General features: G+C 37.3%; 2 protein-coding genes across 7 annotated transcripts in view; both read left to right on the top strand.

The window, feature by feature from the left end:
* LOC306876958 (inositol polyphosphate-4-phosphatase type I A-like) overlaps positions 1-16,623 on the top strand; it is a 27,821-nt gene extending 11,198 nt beyond the window's left edge. The window contains exons 2-23 of one of the 2 annotated variants that reach the window (XM_079428429.1): positions 580-793; positions 1,657-1,701; positions 2,221-2,339; positions 2,475-2,591; positions 2,664-2,743; positions 2,864-2,972; positions 3,542-3,632; positions 4,173-4,320; positions 4,993-5,123; positions 5,230-5,334; positions 5,433-5,541; positions 7,048-7,234; positions 7,772-7,990; positions 8,077-8,380; positions 8,890-8,922; positions 10,288-10,460; positions 11,401-11,524; positions 11,614-11,881; positions 12,640-12,737; positions 12,830-12,942; positions 13,421-13,575; positions 15,013-16,623. In XM_079428429.1, the coding sequence (XP_079284555.1) occupies positions 694-793; positions 1,657-1,701; positions 2,221-2,339; positions 2,475-2,591; positions 2,664-2,743; positions 2,864-2,972; positions 3,542-3,632; positions 4,173-4,320; positions 4,993-5,123; positions 5,230-5,334; positions 5,433-5,541; positions 7,048-7,234; positions 7,772-7,990; positions 8,077-8,380; positions 8,890-8,922; positions 10,288-10,460; positions 11,401-11,524; positions 11,614-11,881; positions 12,640-12,737; positions 12,830-12,942; positions 13,421-13,575; positions 15,013-15,145 (2,961 nt within the window). In that variant the 5' untranslated portion in view covers positions 580-693 and the 3' untranslated portion in view covers positions 15,146-16,623. The remainder of the gene's footprint in view (positions 1-579; positions 794-1,656; positions 1,702-2,220; positions 2,340-2,474; positions 2,592-2,663; positions 2,744-2,863; positions 2,973-3,541; positions 3,633-4,172; positions 4,321-4,992; positions 5,124-5,229; positions 5,335-5,432; positions 5,542-7,047; positions 7,235-7,771; positions 7,991-8,076; positions 8,381-8,889; positions 8,923-10,287; positions 10,461-11,400; positions 11,525-11,613; positions 11,882-12,639; positions 12,738-12,829; positions 12,943-13,420; positions 13,576-15,012) is intronic. The other variant, XM_079428430.1, reaches the window with a different exon arrangement.
* LOC306876959 (inosine-uridine preferring nucleoside hydrolase) lies at positions 16,243-21,223 on the top strand. 5 transcript variants are annotated; one of them, XM_079428435.1, is made up of 8 exons: positions 16,243-16,370; positions 18,164-18,223; positions 18,398-18,477; positions 18,728-18,912; positions 19,695-19,874; positions 19,965-20,076; positions 20,413-20,549; positions 20,682-21,223. In XM_079428435.1, exons 4-8 carry the CDS (start codon positions 18,736-18,738, stop codon positions 21,027-21,029), a joined length of 954 nt encoding a protein of 317 aa, XP_079284561.1. In that variant the 5' UTR covers positions 16,243-16,370; positions 18,164-18,223; positions 18,398-18,477; positions 18,728-18,735; the 3' UTR covers positions 21,030-21,223. The 5 variants fall into 5 exon arrangements, with proteins under 5 accessions (XP_079284561.1, XP_079284559.1, XP_079284558.1 ...); XM_079428433.1 differs by having other exon boundaries at positions 18,381-18,477; XM_079428432.1 differs by lacking the exon at positions 16,243-16,370 and having other exon boundaries at positions 18,017-18,223; positions 18,381-18,477.

The following is a 21,223-nucleotide window of genomic DNA, read 5'->3' as shown; positions in this document are numbered from 1 at the left end:
AAATAATTTTGCAATATTACTTTTTTTACTGTAAAAATCAAAATAAATGCAGACTTGATAATATATACGTGACATTTCTCCAAAAATAAAAAATGTTAATCCAAACTTTTGACCCTAAGTGTATAATTTCTTTAGTCAAATGGTTCATAAAAATTCATAGGCCTACATTTGTCAAATGATTGTGGAATAAGAATGATTCTGCCGTATATGATGTTTGCTGTCATTTGAGGCATGTAGCTCCTTCATTTAGCTATGTCTAAAGTTGTGTGTTATTGGGAATCCTTTGTTAGCATCCTGTTTGTGAAACATTTCCTCTAAGTCATGAATTTTCCAGCCATAAACATAAGACAGTTATCTGGCACTGACTCTCTCTGATTGCAGCTCTGTCGTTGTGTTCAATTATAAATGTCCTCATATGAAACTGCATACATAATGCAGAGACATAGTGGTTTGAGATCAAGCACAAGTCTCATTCTTTGGTTGTCTCAGGTTAACAGCCTCTGGTTCTTCAGTCTCCAGACAGATGGTGACGCAAATGATGACTCATCCTTTTTGTCCCCTTTTCTCTCCTGCTTTTAGATTCCAAACTTTGAGACTGAAACAGAGCCTGGATTACTGGAAAACCTTTACCGGCAACATAAAGTGGGAGCGTACGAGTTAGTTTCATTGGTCACTGAAGTAACTGGAGCCGAGATGGCAGGAAGAGAGCGCAGTCCACGCCACAGGCCATGGTCGGTGTACCGAGCCAACACATTTGATTTGTCCTCAGAGATGATGGGGTTGGCACTAACAGGTATTATTATTATTATTAGCCTATACATTTAACTTTTGCCTGTAGGCCTACAAGAAGATACCCATAGTGATCATTTTGTCAGTGACACATAATCATGCGCACATGGTGAGGTAATACATTTCTGCTTTAAAAACCTTACTATGAGATATGATTTTCTGTGGTAATAATTATAATGCCACAGGTGCTCCAAATAGACCTTTAAGGGATAGTTCACTCAAAAATTAAATCACAAAATTAAATAGAATTTAAAAGGAATTCTGAAAGGTTTTAATTCTGTAATATTTTATTTACCCTCATATTGCTCCAAACATGCATGACCTTTTTCTTCTCAGGAACACAAAAGAAGATACTGATAAACTAAGCTTTTAAGTTGCATTTAACTCAAGGTTATTCAGTTCAGATTTTAATTGAGAATTTATTTTAAATTTGTGATTCAGTTTTAAAGGCATGTCCATTTTAAATTGAAAGAATTGTCCATTTCCATAAAAAATCATATAACTGCTTAAATATTTAATAATAAATTGTATTTTTTTCTTAATGAGTAACATATAAACATGTTATCATACACACAAAAATATAAATACCATAATTATCGATAGATTCACATTTTTCCTATGTCAATATATTTTTTTTGCTGATTTTCTTAGATATACGGTTCAGTAAGTTCCTCTTTCTGTCATTCAAATTCAACATCCTGTAAGACGTGGAGGCAATTCTTAAACTGAGAATTTTGCCCGATGCTGATTTTACCCAGACTATTCCTCTAGGATTACACATCAACATTTAATAGAAAATGAACATTAAGTTTATGTCATTTGCTAACATCTAATAAAAAGACTGTGTGGTGTTTCTCGTGTGTTTAGGAAACAGCCAGGATCCCGATGAGCCGGTGCTTGAGTTCAGTCTGGGTGAGTGTCAGCAGTTCAGTCAATCATAAAATGATCAAGGTCCCGCGTTACCGAAGTTCTTGTCAGTAATACAAAACCACCAAAGCTGATATCCACTCATCAGGATATGTGTGTATCAGTGAAGAGTCTTCACCTCATATTCTTCCTCCTTTTTTGGCTACCAGCACTAACAATATGCAGCCAACTGTGTTTGTGAAGGAAATGAACTGTTTATGAGCCTCTTAGCTCACATGCAATAAACATTTGTACAGCCTCTCTATGAGCTGTTAAATGCACTGGGTTTTGTCTGGCTTTGGCTGAAATATTTGGCAGTTATATTACTTTTTCCATGATGAAACGTCATGTTGTTGGCAGTTAGCCATCTAAGCTTATTTGACATTTGTTTGTATGGCAGTGTACATCGCAAGAAACCGTTCAGGTGGTTGCTTACAAAGACTGGATTATAATGCTACTATGAGTGCAATTCCACTTTTCTCCTTTCATGAGTAAAATACTGAATTGTTGTCCTCATTTTCCCAGCGTGCAGTGAGCTGGTCACTCCATCACTGGACCGTAAGCCCAGTAGCTTTGTAGCAGTGAGCTGCACCACCCCTCCACAGGCTTTTTGGACCAAACATGCACAGACTGAAATTATAGAGGTGAGGATAAGTGCTATCATATTACTAAGGATCATGTGGAACTATGTAGCATGTTAATCTGGCTCTAAAACCTGTTAAATATCAGATTTTGCATATTGAGCTGAATTTAATGCAGGAATTTCCCTTTTTTCCTAGGGCACTAGCAATCCAATCTTCTTGAGCAGCATTGCCTTCTTCCAGGACTCTCTGATTACCCAGCACACTCAAATCAAGCTGTCTGTCTACGATGTGAAAGACCGCTCACAGGGGACTGTAAGACACAAACCGCTATTCTTAACACTCTGCACTGTTTTGCTCAGCCTCATAAACTCTCTGTTTTATTAGATGTACCTGCTCGGTTCGGCGATGTTTACAGTGAAAGAGCTGCTTCAAGACAAACACCACAGGCTACACCTCACTCTGCGGTATGTGAGATTAATATAGGTACAAAGCTGATGTGTTTAGCATAACGTTAGCATAGAATCTATTAGGAATTACAGGAAATGTAGTCCGACACCTATTTGTGGGCATTTTTACTGGCTCAGGTCAGCAGAGAGCAAGCGGATGGGTAACATTACCATCATCGCATGGCAGATAGAGGAGAGGAGAGACCAGCGAGCTCCTCTGGCACGTTCAGACACGGTTAATGGCAGGGTGAGTGCTTACGTACGCTGCTCTTCACACTATGCATTAGTGGTCGACTGATTTGAGGTTTGGCCACTGTCCAAAACCAATATTTAAATGACTGATGGCTAATATAATTCTGAATATCCATTGACAAAGCCTATTTTATTTTAGTATCAATTATAGTGTCTTGTATAGTATTTTAGTATCATCATATAATATAGTATTTATTGATATTAATATATATATTTTTTTTAATATGTCTATATAGTTTTCATTCATTTTTATTTCAGTTTTAGCAATTTTAGTGCTTCTGCTTAAACTAAATGAAACTAAACAAATAATTGTATTTATATTAAATGGAATTTCAATAAATATTTATTTTATTTCAATTAATGAATGTTTTCTAATGGCTTTAGTTTTAGTTATCAATCCATGATAAGTAACAACACTGACTTTCAGTAGTAGTTTTTTTTTAAGAGAGAACTAGCACTTCTGTTAAAGAGTCTCTGTTTTGTTTTGTACAACTGTGTCTATTTAAATCTCTGTCACAAAGAACATGAATATCTTCTGTATAATTGCTCTCATGTTTCTCACAGATGGTATTACCTGTTGATGAAAGTCTGACTGAATCCATGGGAGTAAAAGCAAAATCAGCATCCCTATGTAAAGACGCTCTTTTAAAGGCAGGTGAGTGTCTAATTTTGATGTCTATATACACACAAATCTTAATTATTGCAGCTACATTGCATCTGGAAGAAGCCGTTTATTTCTGATGTGCCCTTCATAGCTAAACCAATGGGCTGTAGCCTTCACTTCCTGCTGTGAAGACTCATGAATGCCACAAGCTATGAAAGAGGTTCTGCAGCCATTAAAATAGTGGTTTAATGCAACAAATGAAGAGTTTGAAGTGTTTAGATTTAAGCCTAAGTTCTGCTTCAATGAAGTGCTGCATCACTCAGCATGTTTTTTTAATAAAAGATCAAAAGGATTAATAATGCAGTTTTATTTTCAGAGCCTTCTTTGATCATATTTACCAAGCATGCCAATAATTCTGACCACGACTGTACACTGAAAACAGTTTTCACCCAGAAATTGCAGTAACAGTTACAATAAGGTTTCATTTGTTTAAATCCCTCATTAATCTATGAGTGCTTCATATGCAGTAAAATGCAGCTGATGTTCTTTTCCATGCCTCTCACTACTGCACACACCCATTGATTGATGCAGTGTTTGGAGGCACTATTTCACGGATGTACCGATTTCCCACGACTGATGGAAACCACCTGCGTGTCCTGGAACAGATGGCAGAGAGCGTGCTCTCCCTGCACATACCGAGACAGTTCGTCAAACTACTGCTGGAGGAAGATGCTGCCAGGTAAATGCAATTCACTGTTAGTGCTCATATTAAAACGGGGACATGAAGTGGAAATCAAAATGTCCTTGTATTTATACAAGCTACAATAAAAACACACTGCAAGTTTCATATCTTAAAGGTAACTGAGTTTTAGTTTTCCACACTTCTGAAACAGGATTAAAAGAATAGGTGACCCAAAAATTTAAATTTGCTTAAAATTTCCACACCTTCAGATCATCCAAGATGGAGATGAGTTTGTTTCTTCATCTGAACATATTTGGAGAAATGTAATATTCCATCACTTGCTCACCAATGGATCCTTTGCAGTAAATGGGTGCCGTCAGAATCAGTTCAAACAGCTGATAAAAACATCATCACAATAATCCACAAGTAGTCCATTCAACTTCAGTCCAATTGACGTCTTGTGAAACGGAAAAAAAGTGAAAAAGTCCATCCTGTTTTCCTCCAACGTATTTGTTTAGAGCCGTTTTGGGCTCTTTGGGTCTGTGCATATTGTTCCTTTAAGAATTGGTCAAGACTTACTTTTGTGCAGCACATTGCATTTTGACAATGTGGAAATTACATTGATTTGTAAGATTCTAACTAGCAAGACTGAAGCGCTATGAATTAATATAATATAGAATTTATAAATAAGATTTGATTCTATTGTTGCACATTTCTGTCTGCACGCAGGGTGTGTGAGTTAGAAGAGTTGGGTGAGTTGTCCCCCTGCTGGGAGAATCTGCGGAGACAGATCATCACTCAGTACCAGACTATCATCCTCACCTATCAGGAGACTCTCAGTAATTTACATGAATACAAGGGTAAGTGTTGTGGCACCTGCTCAACCAGAAAGAGGAAGCGAGAGCACTATAATTAAAGGTGATTTCAACATTGTATTATATGATTCTTCTCACCTACTATCATCAGGTCCTTCCTTCAAATCTAGCACTCTGAAAGGAGAGAAAAAACTAGAGTTTATAGCTACAAACCTCCACGTTCAGAGGATGAGAGTGCAGGGCGAGTCCGGCTATGGTGAGATACCTATGGTCAATATTTGCATTTCAGCATTGAAATTCTTCAGTATTATGTCGAAATGGCTTGGTCGTCACGTAACATATATCTCTGAACAGATCGCACATATGACGTGGTGACTACAGGGGCCCCTGCAGCACATCATCAGGGCTTTAAGGGCAGCGGATTGAGGAAACTCATTCAGAAATTTGAGGAAGCCAAAAAGCAGTAAGAGTTTTTATTAATAAATTGGTGACCAATATGAATCAAAGTTTTTGTGTTGCTCTGCTAGGTTTCTTGGCTTTTCGAATTCTTATTTATTCTTTTCTTTATTATTGTGTTATTCTTGTAGCAAGAGGTATGGAAGCTTTTTTTGCTGCTAAATAAAAAAGCTAAAAAAGATCATTGGGATTTTTGGTAACACTTTATTTCAAGGTGTCCTTACTATTGCAATAACAACAAATTATGCATAATTACATGCAAGTAACCCTAAGCCTAATCCTAATCCTAAATATAGAAAGTACATGTAGTTATTTAATATTACTCAGTACTTAAATGTATAATTACACTGTAACAAATGTAACAACCACCTTAAAATAAAGGGTAACCTTTTTTTCTCAAAAGTTTGAGCCTATATCTCACAAATCAGAATTTTTATCTCAGAATTGTACATTTACATCTTGCAGTCGTGGGTTATAGACTCACGATACTTTTCTTCTCAGAATTGCGATATACTGTATAAACTATGGAAGCCCGTTTCCGCCATGGAATAAAAAATTAAAAAGGTAACTGCGACTTTTTATCTCACAGTTCTGACTTTTTCTCTCGGAACTGCAAGTTGCATCTCAGAATTGCATCATATAAACTGGCAATTCTTCTGACTTTTTTTCTCAGAATTGTGATATAAAGTCCAGTTCTAAGGAGCAAAAAGACTGAAATGTTCTCAGAATTGCGAGTTTATGTCTCACAATTCTGACTTTATAACTCTCAAGTTTATATTCCACTTCATTTCTCACAATTGCAAGTTTAAAAGGGTACTTGTGAGTTTGTATCAAGCAATTGTGAGATGTAAACTCAATTGTGAGGAAAAAAAGTCAGAATTGTGAGATTAAAAGTCGCAATTACCTTTATTTTTTTGGAACCGGCCTCCATAATAAACTCATAATCATATCATAATTGCAAGACAAAAGTCAGAATTGTGAGATACGGTATAAACTCAGAATTGTGAGAAAAAAGTTTTTTTTTTTTATTCTGTGGCAGAAATAATGTTCCATAGAGCAGAACGTTTTTTATATATGAATATTTTATTTCATATTTATCTCATGACTGCGATTGTAATCAGTTGACTTTGTTGTTTGCTTTCCGATCAGTTCAAGTGAGGGTGAAGGGTGAGTTTCAGGGTTGTTTTTCCAGTCATTTTCATATGTGGTGGTGTTTCATCTTGTTTATGATCGGTCAGGGCCGAGTCCTTTACTTCACTTCCATTAAACGTGAAGGATCTTTCTTGTTTGCACCAACATTTGTGTTTTTAGAGATGATGTATTAGCACAAAACTGCTCTCCCACTCCATCCACTTGGCATTTGTGTACGTTTTCTGTGTGTGCTTGTATATCACGCCATCTCATTTGCAGTGTAGTCCACTTGGTCACAGCTTGTGCAGCTGAACAAGTGATTACAAATGAGGAATTGGAGAATATGTTGTTGTTTTGTTTTTAATGGTCGGTCTCGTTTCAGTGCCGGGGAATCGGCTCCACTTTCTATGCGGTACCAGCCACAGGATGTGTTGAAAGCTAAAGAAATAATTTCCCATATCAACACTCTGAAGACGCAGGTCAGCTACTACACTGAGCGGCTGTCCCGTGCTGCCAAAGAGCGCTCAACCAATGCACTTGAGAGGACCCTCGCTATCCTCACAGACAAGGTGAGAGGATTTGCTTGAACCATTTACAGTCTGTTCACTGACCATCTAATTAGAGCCCTGCACGGGCCCAAACATTATATCTGGTGTCTGAATAATTTTTAGTTTGACTGTATTTCAGATTAACCATCCCCTGAATGCTCAAATGTATAATGCTTAACGTCTCGTGAATATGACTATTTATGAATCACCATTAATCAAAGTTTCAGAAACATTCTATTGAATTCCAGTAATCCACACTTATTCAAATTATAAATCGAGGGGGTTTTTAATATTTATTTTAATTTTTTATGTAATGTATGTTATTTGTTTTGTAAAGTCATAGAAATGCTATTTTGGATTTTATATTTGGATTTCAATATATTTATTGTAGAATCCATTTACCATTTTACCAGTTACTATTTAAGGTTGCTTCTGAGAACCCCAGGGATGTGAAACGTGTTCATTAATGAAAGCTATTTCTCATGCACAACAGATCTACCAAGTAAAAGCTGTTGAGGTCCACTTGATGAGTAAGTGCAATCTCTGTGTCTCTCTCAGACGCGCCAGCTGGTGACAGTGTGTGACAGTAAGCTGCTAACTGCAGCTATCCAGGCACTGAGTGCTGCACGCCCAGAGTTCATCGCGTCCAGAGGTTCTCCGTCCACCCATGACACTGAGCGCGTGGTCCTGAGGAACGACCAGGGCTCTCCACAGGCCAAATGGAGCGGGAAAGGGAACAGAGCATCCATTAACTTAAACTGGCAGGAGGAGGAGTGGGTAAGATTCAGAGACTGACATTATTATTTTCTCATGAATTTACCTAGAAATCTGCAGAAGCTGATGTTTTTCTGTTTCTGCTTCAGGAAAAGATCTGGCTCAATGTGGATAAGAGTCTGGAGTGTGTGGTCCGCTGTGTGGACAGGCTGCTGACGAGAGAGCGCTCACAGAGCGACAGCAGTGAAGACGTCTTCCTGTCTGACCAGCAGGCCGACACCAGCAAGAGAGGTAGCCAGGGCAATGCGTTCTGGATCAACCCTGGTGACGGTCGCTCCACCCCCCTGACCTCATCACACCCTCGTTCAGCTCAGTCCTCTTCACCATTATTACCACCATCCTCATCACCCTTACTGAACCCTGCATGCCCATCCAGTCCTAACACTCGCTCCTGTAGGTTCCACCCTGTATTACGTTCTGTTTTGATTCCTTTTAGGACTGCTCAAATAGCACAGATGCTTTCAGTTTTACATCCTCCTAATTCTACACGCCATTCGAATGTGTCACATTTCTGCAACCATCAAGGAGTCCTTTTTGAAAAAGAGCTATGCTTTAGCATGATTTTAAAACAAGTACTTATTAGTGAAATAATAAAAATATACTTAAGTGTGAACTGAAGGTAAAAAATACACTTTAAAGATTTTAAGTACGCTACAAGTGCACATTCTATACAGTTAACACAGTGCACACTTCTTTTTCACAAGGGTTTCATTGGTAGAGACTGAAGCAAAATGCCTGCTTGTAGTTGCTTATGTTTTGATATGCATGTCTATGCTAACAAACCAAAACTGGCAAGATTTCATAAAATGTTTTCAGATCTACTCTACCGTTGGCTTTAAAAGTAATTAGTATTGGCACCGTTGTCTTTAACAACACTTATTCTCTCTCTTGTCCCGCTTTAGATGGCAGTCCCAGTGTTGAAGGCTCTTCTCCTGGTAAGCCTCTCAGTGCAAACTACAGGTACATCTCAAAAAATTTGAATATCGTGAAAAAGTTAATTTTTTTCTTGTAACTTATTTAAAAAAGTGAAACTTTCATATATTTTAGATTCATTACATGTAAAGTAAAACAGTTCAAAAGTTTTTTTGTTTTAATTTTGATGATTAGAGCTTACAGCTCATGAAAGTGAAAAATAAGTATCTCAAAATATTTACATTTGAGTTTCAATTAATGACCATGCCTACAGTATAAATTCCGGGTATCTCGTGTTCTTTGAAACCATAATAATGGGGAACACTGCTGACTTGGCAATGATCCAGAAGACAAACATTGAGGCCCTCCACAAAGAGGGTAAGTCACAGAGGGTCATTACTGAAAGGTGTGGCTGTTCACAGAGTGCTGTATCAAAGCATATTAAATGCAAAGTTGACTGGAAGGAAGAATTTGGGTAGGAAAAGGTGCACAAGCAACAGGGATGAACGCAAGCTTGAGAATACTGTCAAGCGAAGCTGATTCAAACACTTCAAACACAAGGAGTGGACTGAAGCTGGACTCAGTGCATCAAGAGTCACCACGCTCAGACGTCTTCAGGAAAAGGGCTACCAAGCTACTTCTGAACCAGAGACAACGACAGAAGCATCTTACCTGGGCTGTGGAGAAAAAGAACTGGACTGTTGCTCAGAGGTCAAAGTCCTCTTTTCAGATGAAAGTAAATTTTGCATTTCATTTGGAAATCAAGGTCCCAGAGTCTGGAGGAAGAGTGGAGAGGTACAGAATCCATGTTGCTTGAAGTCCAGTGTGAAGTTTCCACAGTCAGGGATGATTTGGGCTGCCATGTCATCTGCTGGTGTTTTCTTAAATCCACAGTCAACGCAACCATCTACCAGGAAATTTTAGAGCACTTCATGCTTCCTTCTGCTGACAAGCTTTATGGAGATGCTGATTTAATTTTCCAGCAGGACTTGGCACCTGCCCACACTGCCAAAGGTACCAAAAGCTGGTTCAATGACCATGGTGTTACTGTGTTTGAACATACTTTTCAGAAGCCTGACATTTCGGTTTAAAATATCCTTTTTTTTATTGATCTTATGTAATATTCTAATTGGGTTTTCATTATCTGTAAGCCATAATCATCAAAATTTCAAGAAATAAAGGCTTGAAATATTTCACTCTGTGTAATGAATATATATAATATATGGGTTTCACTTTCTGTAACGAGTGACAAATAATATTGACCCTTTTCACGATATTCCAATTTTTTGAGATGTACCTGTACTATTTGTACCAGCTGCAGCTATATTTGTGGGCTGTCCAGTTTTCTGAATGTGCCTGACGTTAGCTGTCTGTGTTTATGGCTCTAGGTGAATGGAGTGAAGCTCTGTATCCTCTCCTGACCACTCTGAATGAGTGCGTAGCAATGATGAGCGACAAAGCCAAGAAGTCCATGGTGTTTCTTCTGATGCAAGACAGCGCTCCCACTATCGCCATGAGTTTGTCACTACAGTACCGCAGAGATGTGGTTTTCTGTCAGACAGTTAGTACAGACTACTTAAAGAGATAAACAACATCATTGTATTGCCAATCAGTTATAACCAGGCCCACGTAGAATGTGCTCTGTAGAAAGTTCCAGTGACTTCCACAGAAATGAGAAACTCTTCTCATTTATAAGATTCTGTGAATCCCATCACCCATTACATTACATTTGTTAAACATTTCAGCTAATTTGAAATTGTGTTCAACAACCATTAAGGGTATAGCTGAACATTCTACAATGTTTCAGATTGGTTTCATTAAAAATGAAAAATAACAAAAAGAAAATCAATCTGTCAAGGCCTGTCTATACAGAAAAAAAATATTTTCTGATATATTTTAAATATATTTCAAAATATACAAATAAATGGTACCAAAAAGTATATTGCTAATATAGACTATAACATTTACATAAATATATATGAAGTGTTTCTCACATATATTTCCTACTTAATGTTTATTTTTCAATCTAAATATATTTTTATTGTTTATTTTAAATATATATATATATATATATATTATATATTTGTATTTACCCAAAATGTATTTTAAGATTGGAAATATATTTTTCCGCTGCTTTAAGTATTGTTGTAATATATTTTGCAATATATTAAACCTTTAAATTTACAGGTTTAAACAAAATATATTTTCAATTTGATATTTCCTTAAGCTGTGCTTAATATTTATTAAGCATGTATTTGAGCTATACTGTGGCCATAAATATTTTAATTTTTTTTTTTATTTATTTTTTTTTTTGCCAAATGGGTGTTTACGCAATAAAACATTTTTACCGAGGTTTACAAAAATAGTTTTGTGTGTTTTCCGTGTTGAAAATGGTTCTGCTTTCAGAGTACTCTATAAAACACTTTAATAATGCAATTTCCCAATTTGACTGTAAATTACAATTTCATATCCATTCTAATAATATACATATTTCTTTGTAGCTGACGGCCCTGATCTGTGGATTTGTGATAAAATTGAGGAACTGTCTAAGTGACAGCGGCTTCCTCAGACAGCTCCACACTATTGGCTTACTGGTCCAGTTTGAGGGGCTGCTGAGCACCTATGGTAAACATACAAACACATTTCAATTCATGTTGCACTTATGTATGAAAGTACATTTATCTGAATGTGTGAACTCTTCTTTCATCTTAAAGGGGAGGAACTCGCCATGTTGGAAGACATGAGTGTAGGTGTCTTGGACCTCCGGAATGTCACCTTTAAAGTGACCCAGGCGACCTCCAGCTTCAGCCCCGACATGCTGCCTGTCATCACGGGCAACAGAGATGGGTTTAACGTGCGTGTTCCTTTACCGGGGGTGATGTTTGATGTGTTACCACGGGAGATCCAAAATGGGATGCTGCTGCGAGTTCAACCGGTAGTATTCAATGTAGGAATCAATGAGCAACAAACGCTAGCGGAAAAGTAAGTATGAATTAAATATACTTTCTATTAATTTGTATGGACTGATTTGATAACACTGGGTCTCGTTCACGAATAATTGCATGGATTATCAGTATTTATACGCACAGGAAAACTTGCATGAGCACATGATTTCATTCTTAATCTCGTTCTAATGTTAATGAATTTGGAGTATTATAAATGAACAATTGTGTGCATAAGGTTAGTTATTTGCATAAAACAAGCCCAGAACATCTCTAAGGCTTTCCACACAACCTTTCCTTTACAGCCTTGTGTCACTCTCAGCAAACACATGACGCTCTCTAAATACACGCTGTCACATGTGCAGCAAGATTCTCAAGCAGTGTCCAGTTTGACATTTTAAAAAAACTGTTCAAACACAATAAACGTTATTTACACACACCGAGATCTCATTAGCCAGCTGTAGCTACACATGCAATTTTGTGGTTTTATGAGAGGAACCTCACAGCTTGAGCTATAACGCAGCTTTTCTTACTCTTTCAGTGTATAAAATTAAATATACAGTTTAAAGATAAAATATCTATTTTATTTTAATGCGTCATCCAAAGCATGTGAATTTTGTGTACGGAAGGTTTAAGTTGTTCCTTTTTGTGAAATCCTTTGTATGCAGATTTAATGCACAATGTGTGTGTATACAACCCGATATTTACCTCTTCAGTTATTCATTCAATGTAATTCATTGGACTGTCAATATACAATATGCATTTTAGTAGTCATATTCCTTTTGTATTACCCTTTAGGTTTGGAGACACGTCGCTGCAGGAAGTAGTGAATATGGAGAGTCTAACTCGTCTTGCCTCCTATTATGACCAGTTTAAAGAAGTGCTGCCTGAAGACTGTGAGTCCTAAACACTCTCATATACTGCGCATGGAAGAAAGTTGGTAGATGGTTTATGTCAGTCCTAACCAGTTGAATGACTCCATCTATAGGTCTGCCCCGCTCTCGCAGTCAGAATTGTGTGCCTGAGCTACTCAAGTTCCTCAGCCAAAATGTTAACGCCAGGAAGAGCAAGAATGTGGACATCCTGTTGCTGGCAGCAGAGGTACAGTGATCTAACATTATTCTTATGTTCTCTTGCATTCAGGGGCATTTATACCACGGTTAATGGAACTATAGAACTATTCTGCCAAACTATAGCATATAAGTGCCTAAATAATATAAAATACATGATATATCCCATGGAAACAAGTTATTGTTAACTAGGCTACTAATTTAAGTGCAGTTATGTTATCAACCAACTTTGCATGTGTGGATGATGGCACAAAAGGCCATTAAATAAAAATAAACATATAAGCAAACAAACAAATAAATATGAGGGAGCATGACCCGGGACTCCACTAATGCAGTTCACACTTCAATGTTCAAACCAAAACTACGCCCTTGCTTGCATCTATACTGAAACATGTTTTTGATTCACGGCGCTACGATCTGAGACTCTCTCACTGCGATCTAGTGACCTCCTTGTAATAGTTTAAATGCACATTACCAGGATGATCTCTTTCTCACCTATGTCATGTCAGATTTGTCGGCGTCTGAACGGTGTGCGTGTGACCAGCTGCAAGAGTGCGAAGGATCGTACGGCCATGTCGGTGACGCTGGAGCAATGTCAAATCCTCCAGCAAGAGCACTGCATGGCCCCGCAGGTCTTCACACAGGCTCTGGACTGTATGCGCAGGTGAGACAGCCATTTACAGTTAGGGATCGTATTCACACATTAAGGCCTGACCACACCAAGGACAATAACTATAATGCTGATGATAAAGCAGGGTTTCTGCAGGTCAAGAGAAGTCTTAATTCAAATGTTCACAAATTAAGGCCTTAAATCTAAGTACAAAGTGACATAAAAACCCCCCTGTCTTCCACACCTTGGCTGTGAAAAAGACTCCATAAATGGGTGTGGAAACATGGGAGTGTAGAGGGAGAAAACAACCAATAAACACAGATCTACACACACTCATTGTACAGACAAATGAATATGAAATTCTCTTTAAAACAGAAAGAATAAAGGCAGTCACTGTCTTGTTTACAGAGATGAACTGACAGTGCATTGGCTCTTTCATGAGATTTGAATTCTCCGCTGCAAGACGACCTCACGCATAATACAGCACAGTGATTGGATCATAAGAGTTCAATCTCATGAATAATACTGTAAAAAGCTCAGAAAACTGGCAGACAATCACCACTCCACATTAACGCATATTTTCGTGAGCCTCAACTTTGCTTTTTGAACAGGAGGAACAAAATTGCTTAAAAAAATTGAAGAATAACCACGTTTACCTTAATAATAGACATAATGAGTACTAAAGTTGTTTTCACTGATGTGCAACCTGTTCACGTTAACATTTCGAAAAACGTGTTTTAGGGTTTACATATCATCTTCCACAGTATTTTGTTTGTTTTCCAGTACAAATACAGGATGTAAACATCCTAAAATCAAGATACATTTACTTGAGATGCAAAATTAAGTTTTCTGAGAAATGGAAGCAAATTAAATGCGTTTATGATAAGAAACCAGAAGAAATGCCTGTCAGTGGGATATTACCTTTTTCTCTTTTTTTTACTTTTAAAAAAGTGGATTTTTAAGATTTGATTTATTTCTCATAAAACAAGCCTGTCGTTTTGCTTCTCAAATAATGTATCTTGATTTATGAATCTTTGGACATTTGTACTAGAAAACGAGACAAATATTCAGGGGAAGAATATCACAATTTTGCAGTGTGATCAGGAGTTACCATAAAGGTTATTTCTTTTTTATATAAAATGATATAAAACGTAATAGAGTTCTGTTGGAAGTCGTATTGTGTTCCATTCAGTTTATTCCTTAAATTTACCTTCACCCTGTAAAACCCTGTATAGTTTTAAAAATCATTCTAAATTTAAACACAGAGGAATGACATCATTGGAATCACTTCCAGGAGGATTTTTTTTCTTGCTTGATGAACGATAAAAAACATTTGTCAGCCATTCAGAATGTTAAAGCGCCAAACAGCACTTTACAGCACATGCTTATTGTAATAAACAGAATGTTAACATTCATTGGTGTGGACACTGTTCTAGTTATAATTCTTGTTTTTGGTGTGATGGGCCTTTTCTCTATCCCTCTGTTCAACAGCGAGGGCTGCAGGCGAGAAAACACCATGAAAAACGTAGGAAGCCGCAAATACGCTTTCAACTCCCTCCAGCTGAAGACTTTCCCTAAACAGTACAGACCACCAGAGGGCACCTTTGGGAAAGTGGAGACTTGAACTGAAAGCAGTCCGCTGTTCTGGCCCACCGTGACTAGAACTGCATGTTTCTCCTCGTTCGCTTTACTTTAACACCACATACATGAAGGAAAGTTTTATTATGCACAGTCATGCTGAAATACGCTCTGGTTATCATGACAATGTTAATATTTCTACATCCCCAACCTCTTGGCTCTGAGAAGAAAAGAGATAAATGAGTAGCTTGCTTGTTTATTGCACTGAAAGCAGGTAAGAAGGCCTGACTCTTAATCAGACAAAAAATACACTGATGGTTTCATTTATCAGAGAATTTCCCAAAGCATCTAATTCATTCCGTCTATGTTTAGTTAATAAGTACATTTTTTAGTACTTCCCAGTACCACACGTGGTCTTTGTACTAAAATACAAAGTTCAAAATCAGCACTGAAGCAGTGTTTTCAGTAAGTTAAAGGTCATGTGTATGTGCTGTGATATCGTAGATGATTTGTTCTGATTTATAAGGAAAACTCAAGCTGTTAAGTTAGAGAATCCATGCACCTCAAAGTTCACCCTCACTTCTTTTAAAGTACACACAATACTAGCTGCCTTAAGAGAGTCCAACATTGGTTAAGATCCACATGTAGATATTTCTAATCTGTGTATGACTATTTGTGATGTGGCAGATTCTGTTTTATTTATTTACAGCAAGACTCTCTCTTTACGATAGTGTTAGTGCTTTAATGCAGGCCTTTACCCTCCTGACTGTAGAGTTTAAGAGGACAAGCTTCCTCATACTGTTGCCAAGCACAGCTAGTCTCTGTGAATTTACATTCTTTGTAAGGATTATGTTCATTGACTGTTTGTATGTTTTCATAGTCCAATGTTTCTTTGTAGGACATTTATATTGGTTGATATGAATGCCAGTACTGATGTAACAAGGAGCACTGCTGCACTGGTCCTGAAATGTGAAGGATATTTCCTGCAGTCTTTTGTTTTTGTAAAGCAGAGGGATGCATTTAGACTATTTATTTTATTGTAATAGTTATACGAAAAACCATGATGGGCATCGCATCATAAAAGACTAAGACTAACTCTATATGTAATGATCATCAGCCTTTGTCTCTGCACAAATCGACTGTAATTTCTGGTTTGTATAGTGCAAGATTGAACGACTGAAAGCTCGGGAGACAAGAGCAAGGGTCTCTTAAACTCTGCTGAAATGATTATTATTTACACTTCTTTAAAAACCAGATGCACTGCATGGAAGGTAGGCTACAATTGTTATTTAAGTTTACACTTAATTATTATTTTTAATAAATGTACATGTAATTATTTTACCACTTGGTTTAAGAGTTTATTGTAAGTGCTAAAGCACTGCTATGTTGTAAGAGCATGCTGCCCTATTGGACTTACGGTGTCTGATTTTATTTGTTAATGTATGTTCAAATACTCTGCTGTACAAAATGCCTCTTTCTTTCCTCCAAACATACAGCTTTAAAATTAAAATCACATATCAGATTAAACCTCAAGCTTCTTTATTGCTTTGTTCACTATAGTGTTCATATACATAGATATGGGACTATGATAATACTAATCATATAAATAATATGTGACCCTGGAGCACAAAGCCAGTCTGAAGTTGCTGGGGTATATTTGTAGCAATAGCCAAACATACATTGTATGGGTCAAAATTATCAATTTTTCTTTTATGCCAAAAATCATTAGGATATTAAGTAAAGATCATGTTCCATGAAGATGTTGTAAATTTCCTACTGTAAATATTTTTGATTAGTAATATGCATTGCTAAGAGCTTCATTTGGACAACTTTAAAGGCGATTTTCTCAATATTTGGATTTTTTTTGCACCCTCAGATTCCATATTTTCAAATAGTTGTATCTCAGTCAAATATTGTCCTATCCATACATCAATGGAAAGCTTATTTATTCAGGTCTCAGATGATGTATAAATCTCAATTTCAGAAAATTGACACTTATGACTGGTTTTGTGCTCCAGGGTCACATATTTATTTATTAAAATTGTGTTTAGTATTTTATCCGCAGAGATCTGGGTGTTTGCCATTATGAATATGATGACTATATCTTGTGTGCACAAAGTTCTCAAAAGTTTATATGGAGAACAAATTCTGTTTCATGACTTAATAACTAAAACAAAACAAAAAACATGCAAGTATAGCACGCCAATTAACATGTATTTTGTACACCAGAAAGCAGTTGCATGTGTTGTCAATGTACAAAAACACAAAAGCTGTGAGCTCATTTGTGACTGAAGTCAGTGAATCGGTTCATTTGAACAGTTATTTTCGAAGAACCGGTTCAAAAATATTCAGCGTTTAAGTCAAACCTGGACACGTGGAGTGGAATATTAAACCTAATAATAAAGCCATATGCACGCACACTGTTTTTTAATCTTACTGTTTTAAGATAATTATAAAAGGTTCTCGGTTTAACGTTTATCAAAGTCAATTCCGGTCGACTCCGGTTCACCGTTTTTTTTGGTAACGTGTATTACTATACTTACGGTAAGGTCAAATAATAAATCAAATAATGTTCCAATATCTTGAAAATACTGCAGTAAAATGGTTTCATATGAGGTGTGCATATAGTATGGGATGTCCCATATAAGAACTGACCATTCATTTCTTGTACTTATTAGAAATTGTGTCTTTATAACTCTCTAAACTGTATTAATGTCCCATATCTACTTTTCTACTAATCTTGCAATGAAATGCAGGTAGAAGAATATAGTAGGCCTAATACAGATACAAAGACAGCAATAAATAACACGAATATTAAGCAGATGTACATAAAACATATAGAAAAAATAAGGAAAAGTGTCATTACATCTCAGTTCTGGGCGTCTAGAATGAAAAGCGAATGGTCCGTAATCATAGTAATACACGCGCATCCTAATTTCAATCGCGGCTGGCTTGACCGTGTTTTTCTGAACTAAGGCTGGCTTGACCGCGGTGATATTTCTGTGCTACAAGATCAGTCGATTACACACTCTCTTGTGCATATGTTCTCTTCCGCGCTGTTTAGATGTACTTTCAGAGGAGTGTTTCTTAGAAGACAACGGACTGGTGGATTAACCAAGACTCGGTAAGCATTTGTTTTGTGTTGGCTGTGGGTGGGCTAACCTTATCTACATACAGTATGTCTTGTAACATCGGGACCCCTGCTACCTAAAATATGATTTTAATCGAAAACGTGGTATAAACCATGTTGCGTAATTGATTACCCAAAGGTCCTCCTACAGATAAACCCTTCTTACAGATACCAAGAGCTCGCGACTGCATCACACAGCTTTCAAGAAACTAGCCCGAGCACCTTCAACCAGCCACACTTCACTACAGGTGAGAGAAATCCTGCAGAGACCTCATTCATGCATGCATTTACTAATCTACTAATTAGTCATTTGGCAGACTAATGTACTGATTATTAATGTATTACTAATGTACAGTTATAACTGGGACAGTCCTTAGTATTATCTGAAATGTCTTTCTCAAGGGCTCAAACCCTAGTGGGATTGTAATATGTAACTTTCATAACAGGCTTCACCAACTGTTGTTAACTGAATATAATTGCTGTCATGTCATTGTCTAGAGGCCAGCATGAAGAAATTGCTTGTGGACGTGGACTGTGGTGTGGATGATGCTCAGGCTATCATGATGGCTTTGGCAGTGCCTGGTGTGCAGATCCTGGGCATCACCTGCGTTCAGGGCAACACTTCAGTAGAGAATGTCTGCAAGAACGTCCTGCGTGTCCTGAAAGTGTGTAAGCATCCAGAGGTGAGATGGTCCCATATGCCATATCACAAGAGATGGACATTTCTTTTGTATTGTGCAGTCATTATGCAATATTCATATTTTGAAATTACAAGACTAGACGTGTAGACGATTTTTGTAAATAATTGATTGCATGCTTTTTTTATGTAGAGGTATTTCAAAGAGCACATACTTTGACCCTTTGGTTAGAGGAGAGGTAATATTTCTGGCAAGTGTCGTCCAATGCTTGCATAACTTTGAAACTTGGAAAAATCGGTGTATGAAATACTGGGGGACAAAAAGAAGGGGAAAGACAAGACTACAAATGAGAAATTTCACTCTGTGAGCGTAGAAAAACCTGAAAATATTAGGGAAGTTTAAATGTGTCTTTTGAACTATTTACTATTGCTGCTATCATGAGTTTACATGCACTTGCAGAATCTGCAAAATGTTAGTTTTAACAAAATAAGATCCTGGTAGAAATAATGCAGATACTGTTATGTGGAGCATGACTCATTTCAGTATAATTGAAAGACTTGTTTATCTCTGAATGGGAAAAGCACTCAAGACTTGTGTTCATGATGTAACAGAAATCAGAAACCTTACATTGCGATTTGAATGATCTGGTTTTCTGTATGTTCACGATCACATATCCTCTTATAATTCTAGCTGTTTGCAGAGAGACTTTAAGCTAAATAACTCCCAAGAATACCGTTACTTGCTGTGCAGGAATGCATTGTTGTCCAGCACATGACAGCCATTACAGCATAATTAGAAAACCTGATTGTGTCTCTGAATTGCTTTAGATTCCTGTATTCCGTGGAGCGCCTAAAGCGCTCTTGGAACAGACCGTCAGTGCTGGAGAATTTCATGGCAAAGATGGACTCGGGGACGCCCCGGACCCCGACGCTCCTGGTTTGGATCTGGTCCAGAAGGAGGGCGCCGTGTCAGCCATGATCCGAATAGTCAACGAGAATCCTGGAGAGGTCTATATGATTATATGCTATGAAATATAAGTTAGTGGAATTATCTTGCATTTCATGAATTTTATCGTGTGCTGTTCCCGTTTCTCTAAGGTGTCTTTAGTAGCCACGGCTCCGCTGACAAATGTGGCTTTGGCAGTGAAACTTGACCCCTCACTTCCCAAGAAACTCAAAGGACTTTACATTATGGGTGGCAATACAGACTGTGAGTCACTAATACTTACTTTACATATACTATGTTATCAGAATAAGACTGGACAATAAATACAATATTAGAGCTGGTAGGTTTGATTCATTCCAGTGAATTAGTCTAAAGTGACCATTTAGATGAATGTTCTGAGTAAATTCTCTGAGTAAATCTTTAAGTCAGTGTTTAGTAAAAACACCCAGCAGCAATGTAATAATGCAATAATGCAATATTGGCCAGCCCTAAACCAGAATCATTTGTACACTAAGTGCAAATCAGTCTGATCTGCATTGCCTTTTTTACATTTTTAATGCATTTAAACCAGGTTAGAGAATAACATCTGTTCATCTTTAGCTCGTGGGAACACCACTGTGTGTGGAGAGTTCAACTTTGCAGCTGATCCTGAAGCAGCATATATTGTTCTGAATGAATTCATTTGCCCAGTTTACATTGCAACCTGGGAGTTCACCTGTCGCAGTAAATTACCCTGGGTGAGATTCGCATTTCTTAAACATTATAATAATGCATATAGATTATGTATAATGTAAATACAACTGTTGGTGGTTTATACATTCCTGAATATGCAGCCATATAGATGTTATATTATACAATATCTGTTTCAGGAGTTCTGTGACGGTTGGCTGGCTCAGGACACAGATAAAGCTCGGTTTATGAAGCAGATCTTTAAGCACAGCATGGAGTCCAGCCGCAGCGAGAGGGTTGAGAAGGAGCTGGTGGATGGGCAGGGATTCATCTCCTGTGATTCTTATGCCATGGCAGCAGCCATAGATGACACGTATATCATTGAAACTGAACACAAAGCCGTCACTGTAGAGCTGGCGGGGAACTGCTGCCGGGGAATGATGGTTGTCGATCACCTTGACATCCTGAAGAAGACTCACAAAGTCTACATCTTGAAGAAGGTGGACTTGGAGAAGTTTAAAGTGCTCATGATGAATGCTTTGAAATAAATGATCATTGGAAGCCATGTATGGAATTATCTTACCATATTTTTTATAAACATCTTTGTGGAAATGTTTTGCTTCAACAGATTTCACTTTTTTACAAAATCATAAAACCATTCACACAGAAACAAGAGTCACCTGTTGAATGAGATATAAATTACATTGTGATAAATAAACTACTAATGTTTTGAATATTGTTA

This window comes from Barbus barbus, assembly GCF_936440315.1.
Source record: "Barbus barbus genome assembly, chromosome: 11".
NCBI classification, from domain to species: Eukaryota; Metazoa; Chordata; class Actinopteri; order Cypriniformes; family Cyprinidae; genus Barbus; species Barbus barbus.
This window is presented reverse-complemented; position numbering and strand designations above follow the sequence as displayed.

What these genes read in the sequence shown, in the direction of transcription:
- LOC306876959 (XM_079428431.1), top strand. Translation starts at nt 18,141, where the DNA reads ATGTTCTCTTCCGCGCTGTTTAGATGTACTTTCAGAGGAGTGTTTCTT. An exon ending in AAGTGTGTAAGCATCCAGAG is followed by an intron (nt 18,913 to 19,694) that starts GTGAGATGGTCC and finishes GAATTGCTTTAG; the next exon opens with ATTCCTGTATTCCGTGGAGC. An exon ending in TATGGGTGGCAATACAGACT is followed by an intron (nt 20,077 to 20,412) that starts GTGAGTCACTAA and finishes GTTCATCTTTAG; the next exon opens with CTCGTGGGAACACCACTGTG.